A 19,919-nucleotide genomic window follows, 5' to 3' on the forward strand; every position below is an offset into this window, starting at 1 on the left:
GTGTGTGTGTGTGTGTGTGTGTGTACAGACTTGGTTCACGAGAAGAAAGCATAAACAGTGGCAGCTGATAATGAGCTTACATAGGAGCTCTTCCTATTTACAAGGAAACTGCAGCAGAAAGCTGAACTAGCTACATACCTGCTGACTCGTTTTACATTTCACAGATGCACCCCACACACACACACACACACACACGCGCATGCACAAACACACACACCAAGGTTACTCCAGGTGGACAATATTTTTTTTAAAGCAAGCAAACAGGAATCACTGAAACGCAAAAATGTTTAGACTTTGCCAAATTTTAAATTTTTCTTATGAAAATGCAAAAAAATTCAAAGGTAAAACGTAAAATGAATATCTTGGTGAACATGTTTTACAACACAAAAACTACTTTTAAATAAAAGGATTACTCTATTAGTCTGAACAAAGTAATAACTGGAGTGCAACATTTTAATCAAATGATAATAAACAAATTAAACCAAAATAATGAAATAATCAAGTCAAATTAATATTAATAATATGAAATATTTCTTATTCCTTGGCCAATTATGATGCTAATAATATATATGTATGTATGTGTGTGTGTGTATATATATATATATATAAATATATATATATATATATATATATATATATATGTGTGTATATATATGTATATATACGTATATACACATATATATACACACACACGCAGGGTTATGAGGAGGTGGCAGTAGGCTCCCTGAGCAACACTGGTCCTTCCAATGTTGGACTCATGCTTTATTCATGTGTGGCTGCACCTCTGTGTCACAGAGCTTGTGTTGGATAAAGAATGCTTTCAATGACTCTTAAACAGCAAAATATTTTGAAGAAAATATAAAAAATTATACAAAAAATTAAATTTCATTTCTCTGAGATGTTTAATTAGATTTGACTATTAACAAATGTTAAGTACTTGTTGCACAGAGCTCAGTCTGTATTTTCCTGATAGGTCACTCACAAATTAGACTGAACTTCTATTAATAAGAAACCAGTGGTCTTTCAGAGTTTGGTCGCTGTGTGCGCTCCACCAGTTTTGACTGGCAAGAAAGCAAAGAAAAAATTCTGTAAATCCCGTATAATGAACTGTCATCCACCACCATGCATTCACTAATATTACCAATTAAAGATATTTTCTTCATTACTGTGAAGCTGGCTCTTTTGACTGAAAGAGCGTTACCTCTTGTGATACAAAACATTTCCTTTTAGTTCAATTTTTGGCCTCTGCTAACTTGTGAAAGAGATTTCGGACTCTAGCCGCTAAATTCAGAAGCCAGCCGCTAACTTTTGCTGTTTGGTAATGAGCAGGTCTTATGTTTTATTCAGTGGGAACCAAAGTGAGTGATAGAGGCCATAAACTGAGAAGCAATGTGTTTGCCAAAGTCCCGGCAGAGAGCCGTTTTCCCCACAGACAATAAATCTTTCTGCGACCACAGCTATTGCCCCCTGGTGGCCTTTAAAGATAATGCAGCTCTATCTGGCTTCTATATTGAAACCCAGAATCTATATCTATCTTATATACAGCCTATGAAGATGAACATGAAGGGAAAAAAAATTAGCAGACAATTTTCTAAAAAGCTCCACAGAGTGGAGGTGGAAAAGCAGAGTCAAGTGACAATTCTCTGTGGATTCATCACTACAAGCAACCTCTTTTACATATATGCGTTCGTGAAAACCTGCTGATAACAGCCACATCAAGGTGCTGTCAAAATCATTTAGAAAGACTGGCGTCTCACCTCATTGGAGACATCCACTACAAGATTGTCTTCGCTCTTGTCTCCATCGCTGTCCTGAGGAGCAAAGAAGATAGAAGAAAGGGGAAAACATGATTTTTCAAGATCCATTAAGATAAAACAGCTTTTTTTTCCTCATCAGTCACCAGCACAGAGATACAATATGCTGCGTGTGTACATGGAGAAGTTAAATAATAAAGACACACAAGTGCGCACACAGATCGATATATCAATATCACTGGCTGCTCTTTGCTTCCTTTCGATCTCTGTCCACCGTCCATGCAACATTTAACAGAGAGATATTGTGTATCATATATTCTCACCAAACATCCCCCTGTACAAAGATGTTTTGATCTCAGTCATACGCACACACACACAGCACATTTTTCCCCTCTTCGTCTAGCCATCTCTCCATCTCTCTCTCCTTTTTTTTTTCTGGGGTGAGAACGATGGCACTTAGTCACCATGGCAACAGCGCTTTGATGTGATCATGGCCTGATATTCCTATTGACATCAGTGTGGAGTGACATCAGTGCCTTATTATGCAGAGCCAAAACAGGACAATGTCCACAACCTCCTTCCTGGAACAAAAACACACACACAAAAAAAAACAGCAAGAGATGAAGCGAGAGAGAGAGTGTGGAAATGATGGTGAGGAGGGACGAGAAAAAAGTTCAAGGGGGGGGGAAAAAAAGGGCAGAAAATAATACAGATGGAATAAAAATGAAAAGGAAACAAGAAGTAGAGCGTGGAGCGTGAGCGAAAAAGCAAGAGGAACTGAGAAACAGCGGTAAAGAGACAGAGAAAGATATAGAATAGGAAAAGGCAAACAGAGAGAAATGGGAGGCGTAATTCGGCTCGACAGACGGAAAGAGAGGAAAAACATTCAGAAAGTGGAAGCTCTCTGTGCTTGTTCTCTTTCTGAACTAATGGGAAGATTTGGACTGTTGCTGCTGATGCCAAACTGACTTAGCTGGAGGCCGTCTTGCACAGACAGACTCCCGGTGTCAATCAATCCTCCAGACTGCAAACACACAGCCATCTAATTCATTACAGCTATCTGCCTTGGCCATCTCTCTTCTGGCATTACATCGCCTCTGGCTGCTTGCTCTTCCCCACTGGACCCATCCAAACCAAACACGACTCTAATTGGCCACGGGCCCCCGACCCCCGGGTGGCCCGTAATGTCATAGGCAATGTCATACAGACACACACAACCACACAGACACACATCAGACAGACATCTTTGGTTGATATAAAGAACAAAAGTTGTTAGTTTACATGTAACTTTTATGATTCCTCCCGTTGGTTGTTACCTCTGCTGCTGCATTTTATTTTTCTCAGTGGCGTCGTTTCAGGCTCAGATTATAAGCACAAAGTCACATAACACGCTTCCTGTCACCAAGGTTGAAAATTCCCATTGCAACATGCTTGGATTGGGTCCGAGATTGTGTCCACACCGTGTCCAACTCCAGGCCTCGAGGGCCGGTGTCCCGCAGGTTTAAGATACCACCCTGGGTCAACACGCCTGAATCAAATAATTCGTTCATTACCAGGCATCTGGAGAACTTCAAGACATGTTGAGGAGGTCATTTAAGCATTTAAATCAGCTGTGTTGCTGGACACTGGCTCTTGAGGCCTGGAGTTGGACACCCCTGGTGTAGGACATCTGAATCTGGGTCACTGCAATTTTTTTTAAGAACATCAAGACTATATATACATTTTTTATTTTATTTTATGTCGATATGCTTTTTGTGAAGAAATTCTGAAAGAATGGAAAAGAATCCTCCCAAAAAACACTTGGATCCAGTTCTGTATCTGATCTGAGATTCACCACCTACGCAGCGCCCTCTGTCCTTCACTACTGAACCAACCCTTAATCACATTGGTGAAGGTAACAAACACATACGTAGGAATGTGGCGGGAGAGACTCTTTGTCGTCACAGCGCCTTCTCTTGGCCTCAGCTCCTCCCTGCGAGGAGGCGTAACCTCCTGATGGGCCTTGGCGCTCTTCATTTGGCTGGCTGTCTGTGGATGACACCGACTTACTCTGGGGGAAAAGAAAAGACAGGAACACAATCAAAAGTATGAACGCGTGAACACGACCTCACAGCAAAAGCACAGGTAACGACCGCCCAGGGCATGACACGCAGATTCACGTCACACTCGCAAATGATCAAACACAGCAAAGTAAACACGTGGAGATACAGTGGATGGAAAAACAGACATTAAAAGCACACAAAACACACACACACACAGAAAAACACAAGCACAGGTTAAGACACGGTCATAGCGGCGCACAGGCCAGCCTATAAAGCTAATTACTGCTCTCCCTCGACACAGGAGTCTTCATGTAAAATATGAGTCTCATTATTGGCCAATAAAGCTGTGCAGGTATATTTACAAGCCTTTCCTGGTGCTCAGCACTCTGAAAACCCGATCAAAGCATTGTGTTGTTTTAGGACTGGGGCAAGGGCCGGAGGTTCGGCGAGGGCCACTTGTCATTCTCTGTCCCCCCGTGGGGAGGACAAGAACAGCGAGGGTTTAACACACGAGTGAGTCACACAGGAAGGAGCCCACGGGAACGGCAGGAAGGAGCACAACACACGAGAGAAGAGGCTACACAATGGACCTCAGTGCAGCTCCGCAAATTTCCCTCGTGTCATTCTTTTCCGCCTTTTTTCTCCTCTTCTGTTCACTTCCTCTCGCTGTCCCTTTTCCCCCCTCCATTTCAAATTCAAACTTGTTTTTGCCAGCGTGGGGCTCTCTGATAAATGTCAATTGATATGCATCCTCCTCCTCCTCCCTTTCATCCCCAAATGCGGTAATGCTTGGCTAAGTTCAGCAGAAACCTCCGCTCATGAGAGAAATATTTTCTTGGTGCTTAACAATCGGCATTGTGCTCGCAGTTAAATTATGCTAAGGTTTTCACTGCAGAAAGAGCGAGGGAAAGTAAAGTCAGCAGCGGCCCTAAATCATTTTTATTTCACAATAAAGCTAGAACAAAGACTTGTTGGTATTTTTAACAACACCCCACCGCTGCCAGCACATTCTCCCCTCCACCCAGTTTCAAGTTTCTTCTCTTTAGTTTCTTTTTCAGTTTTCATACAAATAATTCTGCTGCTTCTGATGGAAACTAACTAACTAACTAACTAACTAACTAACCCAAACTTGTTATATTTTTTGTTTCATGTCGAATAATCTTCTGGCATCTGGTTCATTTTATCTCAAAGTTTTTGAAACATGTTGCGTCCACCATGCATCCATTCATGTTTCCTATGTTCTGCTGTTAATAAAACATCTTTTTCAGATTTGGACATCAACACATTCTGTTTTTATTTCCATTCTGCACAACAGCCCAACTTTTTTTAGAACCGGGCTGGTAAACTGATCATTTTTGCTCTTAGAGCAACATGTGTTCAAACATTACATTACTTCCTGCAGGCTAGAAACTCCATAAGCCTTTGAACTGTTCATCCATTCATGGTGAACAGCATTTTGATTTTCTGGTGCAGCGATTTCACTTCATGGTGACGACGGCACTTTTGCACATTAGGTTTAATATTAACTAAGGATAGTTTCGACTCTGAAGCATCTAATCGCTGTTGGATCTGCTGTTCAGGAATATTTGGCGATTCACGGCCAGTATTTAGCGGTTTTACTTGCATTTCTTATTTTGGGGTATTTTGGGCAGCATTTAACATTAACTCAGATATAATCCTTCCTCGTGTTCTGTATATGTTGTAGATTACCCGAATATTTGTGGCGCTGATAAAGAAACAGTCCATTAACTCAGTTCGTAGGCTCCTCCAGATAACGGTCGAATGCGGCGAGCTCAGACGTTAGTATAATGTGGAAAACCTTGAGAAGCTCAAGGTTGATGGTGATGAGCTGCTATTGTGCCGGTGTTGAGCAGTGCTACTCCTGGCTGAGCTCCAGCAAAACACTGCCTTTTTTAGAGGCCACTTTGCGGCGCGTCTCCATTTCCCTCAGTTTATCACTGTCACACACGCGCGTGCACACGGTGAAACGTGGGCGTACAAAACACTTACATCAAGGTACACACATGCAACACTACTCACCCTGCTGGGCGCTCCCTCTGGGTTGGGGCAGAGAAAGGGAAGGAAAGAAAACCGAGCAGAGAAAAAGAAGAGAGCGATGAAGAAGGGAAAATGGGGAGAAGAGAGAAAGTTTGACGTCAGTGCCGATAACAACAACAACAGTCCCCAGTCAGCCAAGGTTAGGCTGAACTACGACGACTTCTGTCTAATAAAGATACAAACCCACTATTGTGCCCGACTCCAGCCTCCTCTATCCTCTCTATCTTTCCCTCTCTCTCTTCTCCAAGCAGACAAAGCTCGCTGTCTTCCCCTGCTGCCATCAACGCTCACCATCTTTTCCCTCATTCTTCGTCTCATATGTAAGAACAGAAACACACACAGCTGCAGACATGCATAAGCTCTTACACAGATGCTTAACGTGACAATACGAACACAGTGATCTCTTTATCTTTCCCCCGTTTCTGTTCTCACCGATTCCTTCCATTTTTCTTTCCAGCTCTCAGTTTATTCATGAGAAAGTCTCTCTTGGCTCGCTGCCGGAAAAACTGCACAAAGATAAGATATTCTATCGGGGTGAAAGGAAGTTCATAGGGAGAGAGCGTTTCTCCTGCATTTACAGAAAGGCCATGAATACATCTGGTCATGGTAAGACAGCAATCGAAACAGGAAAGTTCAAACTGAGTCCAAAAGGTGAGTTCCTGGACAAATTACAAAGCAGCTGCCTGTCAGAGATGATGTATAGTGCTGCTTTGCGTTTTTGACTACATTTTGTGTGGTTAAAAATGATAAAAAATGATCTTTTTCTTATTCTGCAGCTGTCACGAGTTACTATCCGCCGATTCTAGGATGACAAATGAAGCCAATTAAAGACAAAAATCAGAAATGCAAATGTTGGAAAACAGACACATTTTAGGAAGCAAAAAATCATCTCTGCACGTTTGACATTCGATAGGTGCACGCGCCGTTTCCCTCAGCCTTTCCCTCAGCCTTTCCCTCAGCCTCACATGTACAGAACTAGCTAACCAAATCTGCTCAAAATGTTCAATACTGTCATTGATTTTATCATCGATCAAGCACTTTGTGTAAACCTGAAACAAAAACAAGTACACTGATTCTCACTGTGGAACAACCGTGATACACTTCAGGGCTGGAGGGATTTTTAGGGGTAAAAACGTCCACATTAAGAAACAAAATGTTCTGATGAGTGTGAGTGCAAGTAAAGGCAGTCGGTTTCAATAGTAGAAAAGACTAACGCTGCTCAAAGTCACAGTCTTTTATTCTAGCTGCTCACTCAGAATATCCTCATGACAAATACTCTACCAAAACACATAATCCTGATTTCACAGTCAAAACTGAGAACGAAGAGGATAAACGCTTCTTTACCTCTGAGATGTTCAGGGTCCAGGTGGTTGCGCTCATCTTTGGAGGCAAGGTGGGCTGAGACCCCCAAAGCCCCCGTCAGTGCCAGCAGTCCTGAGCCCCCTGCGCCCAGGGACAGCCCTGATGGGTGTGGCGTCAGGGGGATGCCAGGGGCGTGGTGAGACAGGTGCTGGAGCTGCTGCTGCTGTGGCCACAGGGAAAGAAAGTAGCGGGGAGGTAAGGAGTAAGGGGAGGGAGGGTGAGATACAAGGGAGTGTGTGGTTAGAAAAGACAAGGTAAAGAAGAAAAGGGAATGAAAAACGGGAGAAGTGAAGTGAGGGGGAAGGCAGTGTTGTGGTTGGAAAAAGAATTGAGGAAAAACATGAGAAAGGGAGAAGGCGAATTAAATAAAACACACATGGAGAGCCAAACGGTGAAGAAGGATGTTAAGATGAAAGTGGACAGGATGTGAAAGTGATTAGAGGATTAACAGGTGAAAGGATGGAGACCAAGGATGGGAAAGAGGACAAGGAAAGAAAGGCAGAATGAAATTGAATGATCATGGTACACCCAGGAAGCAAAGGCAGTTGAGAATGAAACCAAGAAGTGAATAGAAGAGCGAGATATCGAGGCAATGGGATTTATTATAAAGGAGAAGAAAAAGGTAGAAAAGGGGCCATGGGAAAACACAGGGAGGATTAAAGGGAAGGATGAAAATGTTTGAGTCACAGAGCAAATGATGAGGAAAAACAGAAGGAAATAACATAGGAAGCAATGAAAAGTGAAGGAGAATTACATGAACAGGGGAAAGAGTAAATGAGTGCAGGAAGAAAGGGAAGGAAAGTGTGCAGCAGGGAGAATAAAAGGTAAGAGAAAAAAAAATGATGGCAGAGAAGAAATGAGGACACGGCCGATGTAAGATGGAGAGAACGATAAAAGATTGTGGGGAAAATCCAGAAAGAAAATGACGAAAGAGAGATGGAGGAAAATGAGAAAAATGAGGAGAGCAAAGGAGCAGCTACAGATAAAGAAAGGCTATTATCCTGAGGGGAGCATTATGATGTGTTTTTGTGTGCTGTTTTGTCAAGCCGGTGTATTAGACACACATACACACACAAAAGCACACACACCTTAGAGACAGCAGTGTTTGTAGTGCTGGGAGGAACAAAGGGCCTTAAGTAGACAGTAATGTGATCAGTGCTCTGACAAGCTGTGGAAAGCCTCATCTACTACAGCACTCAGGAGCATCACTGTGTCTCTCTGTGCGTACATATATATGTATATACAGACAAGCAGATCATATGCACAATATGAGCATTGGTAAAGTTCTAGAATTGATGATTCAGGCAACTCATTATTTAGTTGTGTCAAATCTTCAGATTAATAAACCATTCCTGTTCAAATCTGACCTCTTACACTCGCTGACCTTCCGCTCACATGATCAACATTTGCCAAATGGTCTCGCTGTGCACGTAGCTCTGCAAGTAAGATGGCAGCGATGAAAGCCTTTATGTTTTGGAAGTATCCACATTATTTTAAGTTTGTGGGTGAAAATGGCAGGAAGATCACAGGGAAATGCAAACTGTGCCCAGGTGTAAAGTGTCTGTCAGCTGCGAAAAGCTCCCCCCTTCAAATTTGAGGAAGCACCTGTGAGCTAAACATAGCTCCACAACAGTGGTGGAGAAGAGGAGGAGAACGATGCTGGCGCCACAGCTCCCACACGTTAACGGCGAGCGTTTAGTTTGGTTTAAGCTGCCGCTGCAATGAAAAATGATGAGGGCATCGCCGGTTAGATGCGACCAATATCATCTCACGGTGAAATGAGGAAACGTACATATATGTGCAATAGGGCTGCCACAAACAATTATTTTGATAGTCGACTAGTCACCAATTATTTTTGGGATTAGTCGACTAATCAGATCATGCATCCATTGGACGTAAAACGTACAGCTTATTGCGCCAGCATGCATCTGCTCTTATATAACTATCATTAGCTTACAGCTTTAAGTGTTTAAGGTCTGTGCTAACTCAAAATAAAGACAAGATGATAGTTTTGCATTGTTTGGGTGAAGTTTAATAAACTCCTTGCTATCTAAAATATAACAGGACAAACTATAACTTCAGCCAAACCGATTTACTCAGGAATAAATACACTTCTAAAAAAAGCCATACAATAACATTTAAGTGACTTGTGTATGTTTAACCTGAGTAGCGAAAGACGGCGGTGGGTTTGAGTCCGGCGTTCTCACAGGCTCTAGTGAGCCTAGCCCCCGGCTAGCTATCGAGCTAGTGGGTAACAGACGTCTCCGAAAACGTCGGAGCGCTTTTCAAAATATGTGGTGTCTTGATAAACTGAGCAGATATTCAGCAGCTACATTCTCGCCTGAAAATATGTTAAACGTTTATTTTGTGACCCAGAAAGAATAATAAGAGTAATATTCAAACTAACTAGCTGCTGCCATTGTTGGAAACTGAGCTGGGCTGCGCTATGAATTCTGGGACAGAGCTACTTCTTCTTCTTTGGGGTTTAATGGCAGCTGGCATCCTTGTACATGCAGTGCTGCCATCTTCTGTTTCAGTCCGTTATTACACTCTTAAATCCTGCTACTTATTCCTGAGTCTTTTGTGATCTTACAAAGCTTCAAACGACGTGTCAACTATTAAATCAGTCGTCGACGATTTTGATAGTCGACGTAATCGTGACTAGTCGACTAATCGTGGCAGCCCTAATGTGCAGTGGGGCACATGCATACTCAGGACAATATAGCCAAATGTGCAAGGGCGTGCTTTTGGTGATGCAAAAATACTGTGATAAGTCTAATAAGTTAGTATTCAAAGTATTGTCAATCAACTTTTTGGGTGACCACCTGATGTTGCTCAAGAGGAAGCAAACAGCAGGATCACTGCAAAAGAAAAGAATGACTGTGTTGCAGTGGAGTCCAAGTCCAGACCTCAACCTGATCGAAATGCTGATACGGGACCTTAAGAGAGCTGTGCATAAACAGATGCCCGCAAATCTCAATGAGGTGAAGTGAAGTTGTAAAGAAGGGGGGGGGCAAAACTTCTCCATAAGGATGTAAGAGAAATGGAAAGTTACTGCTGTTAAAGGTGGTTCTGCAAGCTACTGAATCATTTTCACAGGACTGCTCATCACAGACGTTTGTATTTATAGACATTAAGAATGAATAATAATTTAATTCCCATCATTCTTAGTTCCTCTGTGTTGATGAATCAAGGTGACTCACCCCGATGATGGCGTTGAGTTCAGCCATAGTGACCTGCTTGGCCCTCTCCACAGCTTGGACCACCTGTTGCTGGTGCTACACATACACATAAAGGGAGAAAGTGAAAGAAAGACATATTACAGTGCATAATCATCCACGGTGTGTACTGGGATATATACTGTAAGCATAATGTGATGTAGAGTATATTGCATGTACACTCAGTAATGACACAACGGGGACTTTTACATTAAACAAGCTAGAGAAACGCTGCTGCCTCCATCCAAAGCCGGTACAGGTAGTGCAAATAAGATGGTCTGGATGGGGCAACCATGCATTCACACAACACAAACATTGAGAGAACGTCACAAAAAAACGGAAGCGCACACACTGTAGCCAGACACGTACAGAGATACGTGCGCATTCACACACACCGAGAGCAAGGCTAACGAAAACCTCAGCTCTGTTTGAACAAAATCCCAATGTAATCAGTCGCACAAACTCAAACATACATGTGTGTGCCGCTGTCGCACACCTACACACAGAATACACACAGTGTCAATATTGATCAAACTGACAAAGCTGTGACCTTGCTGTCTCCAGGTAGCGCACTCAGTGTACACTCACACTTGGAGACAAAAAAAAGGAGGGTGTCTGCAGGTTTGTATTTACAATGTACACAATGTACACACCTGCACAAAAAACCCTCCACGCACACACAAATGTACAGTAAAAATCACACTGACGCAGTAGAATTAAACTATAAAACTGGTTTCCTCTCATTTAATCTGTTTTGTTGTCTCGCCCAAAGTCAGAGCAACAATGTAACAATATATCATCAATAATTCTGCTCCTCTAAGCACATACAAATTAAATTACGGCTTTAAGGAGCAATTAATGAAGCAAAACACTCGTGCAGGAATGGTGATAATGTTTCTGAATGATAAGAGGCCCTGAAGCTCTTTAAAAAAGTATGTATTTAACTTAGAGTAGTCAGAGAGCTTACTTCATGATGTGCTGTATAGCTGCGTCTATGCTAAAGACTTCTGCTTTGTCTCCAGTTACACTGAATGTTGTGAGATTTATTATGTTATCAGCGCCATTCGCTATTGGATAGTTCATTAGTAAATAACCCCAGAAACACATACAATGCATATGACTGTAATACCTTGTTTTCACCATGGGGCATTACATTAAATAATAATAATAATAATAGTAGCAAATATTAGCTGACTGTAACATGACATGGTGGCCCCTTCAAGTCAGAAATGTAGAAGTATCAATCACATCTGCTACACTAACTGTGAAATTGTTATTGTTATATATTATTGTTGGTTTGATTTATTTATCTTAAAAATTAGCCAGTTGTTGTGTTCGCCTAACAGAGCCAGATCAATAATTTGTTGGAGACCGTTTTTAATAATGCCGCCTCTGTGCACCGCCGCATTGGATTTAAAATCAAACACTCAAGACATGATTGAAGTGCAGGCTTTCAGCTTTAATTCAAGTCATTAAAAAAGAAAGAAATATTCAACTGTTTAGTATTTACTGATATTTTTATACACAGTTCCACATTTTCAGAAGCAAAAAGTCTAGAACCCATGAACATCAATGCTGTGTTTCCTACCTCAGGATGCTCAACTAGACTTTTACTGCAGCTGCTTTTAGTTGCTTTATTGTTTGTTGGTCCTTCTGCCTTAAGATTTGTATTAAATACCTGAAAAGCATGGCCTATTGGTTTGAGAACAAGTGAATCACTTTTTGCCTTTAAAAAATACACATTTTCTTTTCATTGATAAACTCTTGGGTTGTTTTTTCAGTCTGCTTTGGTTCATTTTCCATTCACATCATCAGTAAACACTACTGACATGGTTCTACTGGCAGCCGTAACATTGCCTCCAACTTTTCTCACAGATTTGCTGTTAAAAAGCAGAGCTGGTCAGTGGAGTCCTTATTTTTAGGAATAAACCAAATTGTAGATTTGGCCACTCGTAAAGTTTTTGCTTTCTCTCGGTTTATTTTGCTTTTTCAGCCCGATGGTGGAATTATTCACTGGCAAAATTACAGTGAAAATAAAGTGAAATACAAATTCAACACTGTCCAGTTGACTTTAAGCCTGAAACTGTGGGACTCAGAGGCAACACTAAATGTTTTTATCCAACAAATTATGGATCTAACTGTATATAATACAGAATTCTGTCCAAGTGACAACATTCCACTGAAAGTTAACGTTCCATTATCAATATGCTTGCTTTAAAATGTAAAGGATTTGGATGAATTAACATCTGTGTAGCAAATCAGGATTAGTATTTAAATTCTTCAACTGTTAAAATGTCCTGTATGCCAGCGGTCCCCAACCCTCGGGACCAGTATCGGTCCGTGAGTCGTTATTTTGTTATCGTTTTTATCGTTTACTCGGTTTTCCTGGGTCTTTTCACGTGTGTTATGAATAAATCTTATTTTTTTTCGGTACCGGTACTAGTTTTATTTTGTTGTATTTATCCGCAACACCTTAAAGGCCGGTCCGTAAAAATATTGTCGGGCATAAACCGGTCCGTGGCGCAAAAAAAGTTGGGGACCGCTGCTGTATCCAGTATATGATTTCTGATATTCTGTGGGGAAGTGTCTGAGGTATGAGTGGTTTTCTCCCCTTTTTTGTGCCAGCATGTTGCTTGTGCATGTGTAAATGTCTCTGGCTGTAGTAACACTTACCTCTTGAGAGAGGAAAGGGATGATCTGAGCACAGATGGCACTGAGACGCTTGACAATCTCTGCCTGTGATGGAAAGAGAGAGAAATGAGAGTGAGAGACAGAAGGAGAGAGTAGTAGGGGATATATAATCATGTTGCATATTGCAGGATCATAAGTACACAATGAGCACAGAGCATATGATACACCTCTACAGCACATTAAGCCTTTGTTGCATTTAAACACCTTCTTAATGAGCAAGAAGTTCTGTCAGTGACATTTCTGTGAGACTGAGAGAAGAAACGTGGGGATTGTGTGAGCGAACAGCAGAGGTGGTGGGATGGAGGCAGCATTAGAGCTACGCTCATCATTTGGGTCTTTTAGCACCTTCACACTAGTTTCACTCAGCTTGTCCTCACGATCCAACAATAAACATACGAACATTCACAGAGAGCCGAAAACCTCAGAAAATTCCTCCCGAGCTCTCCACCTGTCTCAGCCGGCTATTTCATGTTATTATGTTTGTCCATTTCCGAAAACTGTGAAAATTCACGAAAATGCTTTTTCTTGGTCCCCTTATCCTCCATCCATCCATTCACACCAACAGCAATAGTGCCCTTCCTAAGAAAACTGCTGCCCCCACACACACACACACTCTACACCAGTGCACACAAACACACAGAAACAAAAGCACACTCCCTCTCAGCCTTGCACACAAACACACACACGCACAGTGAACCTCTGCGGTGTGTCTAATTCTATCTGTCTGAGTGCCCTCAGCCTCATTTTGTTCTCTTCTTCACTCAGCCGTTCTCTCTTTTTCTACAACAGCTCTCACACTGAGCCATTATTACCCTATTCATCCTCTTCCTCCCATCCCTCTCCCCCTCTCTCTTCCTCTCTCATCTCCCTCCCCTCAGTTGCTCTCTTTGTCTATTTCCCCATCTTTCTATTTTTCTATATTATTTCCTCTCTTTTATAATCTGTCGGCCCTCTTTTTCCCCTCAGCTGCTCTTATTCTTCCTCTATAACATCAGTCGCTCTCATGTTTTCGGTGATTTTTCTCCAACAGTCTTATTTTTTCCCCCCTTTTTCCTCCATCTGCCCGTCCTGCTTTCGGTCTCTCTTTCTCTCTGCATCACTTCATCCTCACTAACACATGTTGCTGGCACTTAGAGGCGTTGAAGAGGAATAGATAAAAGACAGCAGACGTGGCAATGGAGGGCAGCGCAGGACTGACGGGGCTGTGTATGCCATCATACAAAGGCTCTCAGAGACACGCACCATTCAACCAGCCTTTCGGTTACTCTCAACGAGGCTTCATAAACAATTAGCACCAGACACCCGGCTCAGTTCCAAGGACAGACACAGCTTCATGCGTGTGTAAACCTATGCATTCATGTGTAGATGACTGTGCCTCCGCTCCTTTGGTGTATTTCTATAAAGCATGCGTGTCTGTATGTATGTGAGGACCACAAAGAGTTAGAAAGAAGAACTTGGCAAACCTGAATATATTTTTTATAACTGGAAGTAGATTATCCGCCTGCTGCCAATGTGAAACTTTTACTACATTAAACTCAAAGGAGTCGTTCTTCTGTATTCAAGTGGTATCTGTTCTTCTGAAACCTTGGTCAGTCTGCTTGACTATACTTTAGCCTGTTGCTCGTTCAATCTGTCCAACTAGATCGCAGATGGAAATAAATCAAAGCACTCGTACTCGGGCAATGGGAAATAGAAGCAGGGATATATTGAAACATGAGCATTTGTACAGTTCTGCCAATCTTTACTTCTTTAACACAGCCTGAACTCTCTTAGTCAAGCTTTCTTGTAATTTCTTTAGGTAGTCGTCAGCAATAGCTTCTTGAAGGTCATTCAAAGCTCTTCCTTGGATGTTGGCTGCTTTTTATTCCATTTGCTGTAAAGATGATCCCACACTGCTTCGGGTCTGCGCTCGAGGAAGGCCAGCCTATAACCGTTTGTGTTCCACTGTGTGTTTTTCTATCCAAGTATGCTTTTACAGCATTTGCATTGTCTGTGGGACTATTGTTGTACTTCTTTCCTGATGATGTTAAAAAAAGAAATTTCAAATTGCTGAGATGTGCCATGTTTTCAGCTAATAGCTCTTTGGGAATCACCTTGTTGGTGTAAAAATATCATTTATGCCAGTCAAACATGGCATTTAGATTCAACTAAAGAAATGGGAAAAAAGGATGTGTTGTGCTAGTAACAAAAAGACTAGAGACAGAATTTAAAGTGGTTCATCCCTGGAGTTAGGTGACTTTTTTATGCTTGAATAATTCACGGGTCAGTGTTAAGAAAACATTTCCTTGAACATAGTCCGGTACAAGGACTCTTCCTCAATTTCGGGAGTGAAAATGAGAGAAAAAAAAGCAGCAAATGTCAAAAGAAAAATCTTGAAAGACTTTCAGATGGCCTGAAGAACTATTCCTCAAGGCCTCAGTAAAACATTAGAAGAAAGTCTGGCTGCTTGGAAGCAAAATATAAAGCAATAATGGGTGGCTCAAGACTGTTGCACAGTACCGTATATCTGTTGTTGCTCTGAGTTGACACGAACAGCTTTAGAAATAGGAAACAAGTTCTTATGTATTAAAAAAAGATCACACTCTGGGAACAGTTTGATCCACAAATTGCTCTAAGTGGACACATGTTTGAGGATTAACTGTCATTTTGTAATTTGTGAGATGGTTCACAATCACTTCTCACTGAGTTTTTGCTAATTATGCAGGGTATAGTTCAGTACACTTCAGTGTTCAGTGTTCTCCTCCATTAATTATCTTTGCAACTATGCCAGATTGCCGCTTATCATGCAACAGGTTGTGCTCAGCCATCAGATCAATTCAGATGACCTGGTTCAGTTTGGCCAGTAGGAAACCGATCTGACAGTACTGATGTTTAACCATATGTCCGATAACCAAATACAATCTGAAGGGACTGACCTGAACATGGTTGGTCTATGAAGCCACTCTTATTTACTGTCCCCATAACTTTGATCTTACGACATACAAACAAACTTTACTGGAAAGATAAAAAACAAAAGTTAAAGAGAAGATCATAAACAAACTCCACGTTATGCTTGAGAGACAGTAGGTATTATAAGCACAAGATACCAATAACTGATGGGTTTTACAACTGGACGAAAGCGAGCTTGCTGACGCAGCCTGAGCCGGGCCGGGTCTCAGAAACAACACAGCACACTGTCGTTCCACTGTCCAACCGAAGAACAGCCACCGGGGAGGACTGGCAAAGACTGGCTGGATGGAGGGATGAATGGATGGATAGATACAAAGGAAAGCGAGGGACTGGTCAATAAACACCTGAGGGCAGATACCCTGCCAGCTGGCATGGAGTCAGACAGCGAGACAGAGAAAAAAGCTTCAGATGAAACAGAGAGAAAATATAGGTGAGGGAATAGCTTTTCAATCACAAGGCAAAAATCTACCAAAACAGTCTCCAGAATAAACAGACTGACAGAGGAAGGGAAATTGAAAGAAATGAAGACAAGGAAGAAGAAGAAGGAATGAATTCTGGGACAAAGACAGTCTGTTCCTGAGGACTTTTCGAGCCACAGGCATAAAAACACACGTGCTCCATGTATGACGGTGTCTTCATGTAACAGACAAGCTCACTCAGTAGAAGCACACCTAGGCTTTTCATGACAGGAGGCAACCGTCTCAAATCTAAAACAACTATGCAATTACCAGGCTTATGCAGGTATATTCCGCATCGATTATATACCACACATTGTAAAATACATAAATATCTACGTGAAACCACTAAAAAAATGTCAGTACCCTAGACACAGCACACTGTACTAAGTCACATCAAAGACCGTCAGAAACATGACATCCAGCATGATGATATCTCTGCAATTCAGCAGAAGTGAAGAGTTTAGTCTATAAAAAGACAGATGTGTTGAGCTGATGTTTCTCTGTTAGTAGGACTTGAAAAAGTTGCCAAAAAATGTTCGCCTGGAGTGAAATCATACCACATAAGAATGTGCAGGTTCTTTGTAAAGTTCTACAATGACTGTTATCATAAATGCAATCAAGTATACGCCCTCTGTGCATTTCTTAATAATGTGATGCCATTTATTTCCTCAAGATTTCCTACAAGCCAAGGAAAAGACAAAATTTAATATTTTAAAGTGGCCAGCAGCACATGATTTGACATCATGATTAAAAATCTGAATGCAAGTCAGACATACACGCCAATAAAATGTCCTTGACCCAACATTTTGGACCCACATTCAGCTGTCAGTCAGGAGGAACTCCAAAGACAGGCAGGAGGGACAGTTTCCACACCAGCATTCGGCTCAGTGGACCATAATGCAGAGGCAAGAGTGACGCTTTGAGTTAGAGGTGTAATTCTTAGATTTTGACTGTAAAAAAAAAAAAAACAACTCATTCTCCCGCACTTACTTTGCAATTGCTATCTGCTGCTCTCCGTCCACCCACATATTTAACCCACACGATAAACGCAACATGTTCCTGTCTGTTCTATGAAGGCTGTCAAAATGCATTCTGGAAAATGCTGAAAATGACTAACTGAAGTAGAAATAGTCCAGACAGGTGGGAAGATGAGGCTGTGCGTACTCTAAAAAGAAAATTATAACACTCACAAAATAAGCAACTGCAGAATGATGGCGCATCTGCCTATGCAATTTTCTTAAAAAAATAAATAAAAGTGCAAGAGTTTGGCTTTGCTCTGACAAAGCCAAAGTTTGTTTCGTAGGGAGGTCGTGTTACGCGTTACGCGTTACAATCTGCACGCAGCTGTTTGCTTAGAATGACAAAGCATCTTGTGTTTTTTTCATCCTGTGTAGCTGCAACATATCACCAGACAAAGCGACGAAGACTAAATGCAGAGAAACTCAAATGAAGGGCTGAACTGAAAGTCCCATTTCTCCGAGCACACACATTTTCACTTTTGACATTAAAGTAAACTTGAGCTGGAACAATGGGGAAGCCACTTCCCTGTGAAAGATCAGCATTCAATTTGGTCTCTCAGCATGACAGCGAGCAACACTGACCGCGTTCGTCTTGCCAATAAAGCTTGGTGAATTTGAATGTGATGAGCATGGGTTGAGATTGGCACGGGAAGAGGAAGATGGTGCCCAGTGTGCTCTGGCACTGCCAGCTGTGCCAGCCTCTGAGTCCCACTATGGCTGAGCAAGCCAGCTTTGTGTGTCTGTGTGTGCGTGCGTGTGTGTGTGCATAAGTGTGTGAGTGATACCCCTCTACTCGCTCTAATTGCTCCTAACAAAAATCTCTGCCACCTCTTTTAGCTCCTATTCCGTTTCTGTTCTTTGCTCCCCCTTTTGCTTGTTGCTGGAATAGTTGCTGGTTGGAAAAAGGAAGAGTGGAGCACCGAAGGCAACGGGCAACTTTAAATTGAATGCATTCCACAGTGAGCGTGGCAGATGATGCTACTGAAAACAGAATATCCAGTCATTTTCACATCGATATAAAAGGTTTTACAAAACTGTTCTGTGGTGACAGAAAGAGTAATGAGCTTCTGACCTTCGTAATTTATACAAGTGGTGGCTCATAGTATTTGTAAATCACAATGAAAGCTCATCTTACAGCGTTCATGGCACTAAAGTTGGTCTAAAAGCATCGTATACATTTGTGCAAGTTTTTGCAAACGTATGCGTTTTGCGAGTGGACTCATAATCATTCAAATACACTCTCTACTTCCAACACAAGATAACAGAAACCAGTATTTGATAAAGTAAAAGATCCAGTTTATTTAAAAAAAAGAGAAAATCCTCAAAATTTATAATATTATGTAATACTAAACACATTTTAATCATCATCGTTTGGCATCAGAGTATCGGACTCCGGTACTCGTCCGATACTCTGGTACTCGTCGGCCGTTGCCCGCTTGATGAAGTCGATCAGTTCGCGTATCTGGGCAGTGTGATAACACCGGACGGTGGCTCAGACAAGGACATCGTCTGTTGGCTCGGAAAGGCAGCATCGGCCATGCACAACTTGAATCCGGTTTGGAGATTGACCACCATCTCGATATCATCTAAAGTCCGTTTGTTCAATACGATAGTGGTACCGATGGCGATCTATGCAAGTGAAACATGGAAGTCAACGGCAACAATCATCCGACGACTGAATGTTTTCCAACAGCGCCGCCTCCAATGGATCCTCAAGATTTCGTATCGAGTTACCAACAAGGAGGTACTTCAGCGCACTGCCTCACGACCGCTAGCGGACATGGTATTGGAGCGATGATTCCGTTTTGCCGGTCACGTTCTTTGCCAACACCCGGAACGATTACCGGAGATAGCCATGTCGTGGAGACCCGCCAAGGGTTCACAGAGCCATGGACAACCAAAACAGACATGGAGACGGTCATTCATTGAGGACCTGAAAGGGGTCGATCTTTCATGGGACGAGGCTGAAGGTGTGGCTGCAAACCGAGCTCGTTGGCGATCCCTTGCCGCCCAAACCGCCATCGAGCAGCAGTGTGGTGACTTTTGAGGGTGATTTTCTTTAAAGACAAACATACGATGGACATCTTAGAGTGCCGCCCAACCCCTTCTCTTTGTACACATGGCTTCAGAATAGCCTTTCAGGAGTCACACAGCATGTACATATGACACACACAAACACACAGTCCTGCAATTCATCCCCGTCCCCTGCTTTCTAATTGGGCCGCTCTCCCCTCCGCGAACAGTTTAAGGTAAATATTTGTAGCCAATGACGTACTAATCACCCGCTGATTGGGGTGGCAGACACATCGCTGTTCGGTGAGAACAACCATTCCCACTTCCTCCCTTTCAGTACCCCCCCCCCCCCCCA

At 42.2% G+C, this 19,919-nt stretch overlaps 1 protein-coding gene across 5 annotated transcripts in view; it reads right to left on the minus strand.

The window, feature by feature from the left end:
- The window catches only part of tle2b (TLE family member 2, transcriptional corepressor b), an 83,084-nt gene that overhangs the window by 13,735 nt on the left and 49,430 nt on the right, over nucleotides 1-19,919 (minus strand). For 3 of the 5 annotated variants that reach the window (XM_040052660.1, XM_040052659.1, XM_040052657.1), the window contains exons 5-10: nucleotides 13,108-13,170; nucleotides 10,420-10,494; nucleotides 7,199-7,379; nucleotides 5,837-5,853; nucleotides 3,664-3,804; nucleotides 1,758-1,811 (exon numbers count right to left, since the gene is read on the minus strand). In XM_040052660.1, coding sequence (XP_039908594.1) covers nucleotides 1,758-1,811; nucleotides 3,664-3,804; nucleotides 5,837-5,853; nucleotides 7,199-7,379; nucleotides 10,420-10,494; nucleotides 13,108-13,170 — 531 coding nt within the window. The other 2 variants (XM_040052658.1, XM_040052661.1) reach the window with 2 other exon arrangements.

Source organism: Simochromis diagramma, unplaced genomic scaffold (assembly GCF_900408965.1).
Source record: "Simochromis diagramma unplaced genomic scaffold, fSimDia1.1 OVJJ01000419.1, whole genome shotgun sequence".
Classification (NCBI taxonomy): Eukaryota; Metazoa; Chordata; class Actinopteri; order Cichliformes; family Cichlidae; genus Simochromis; species Simochromis diagramma.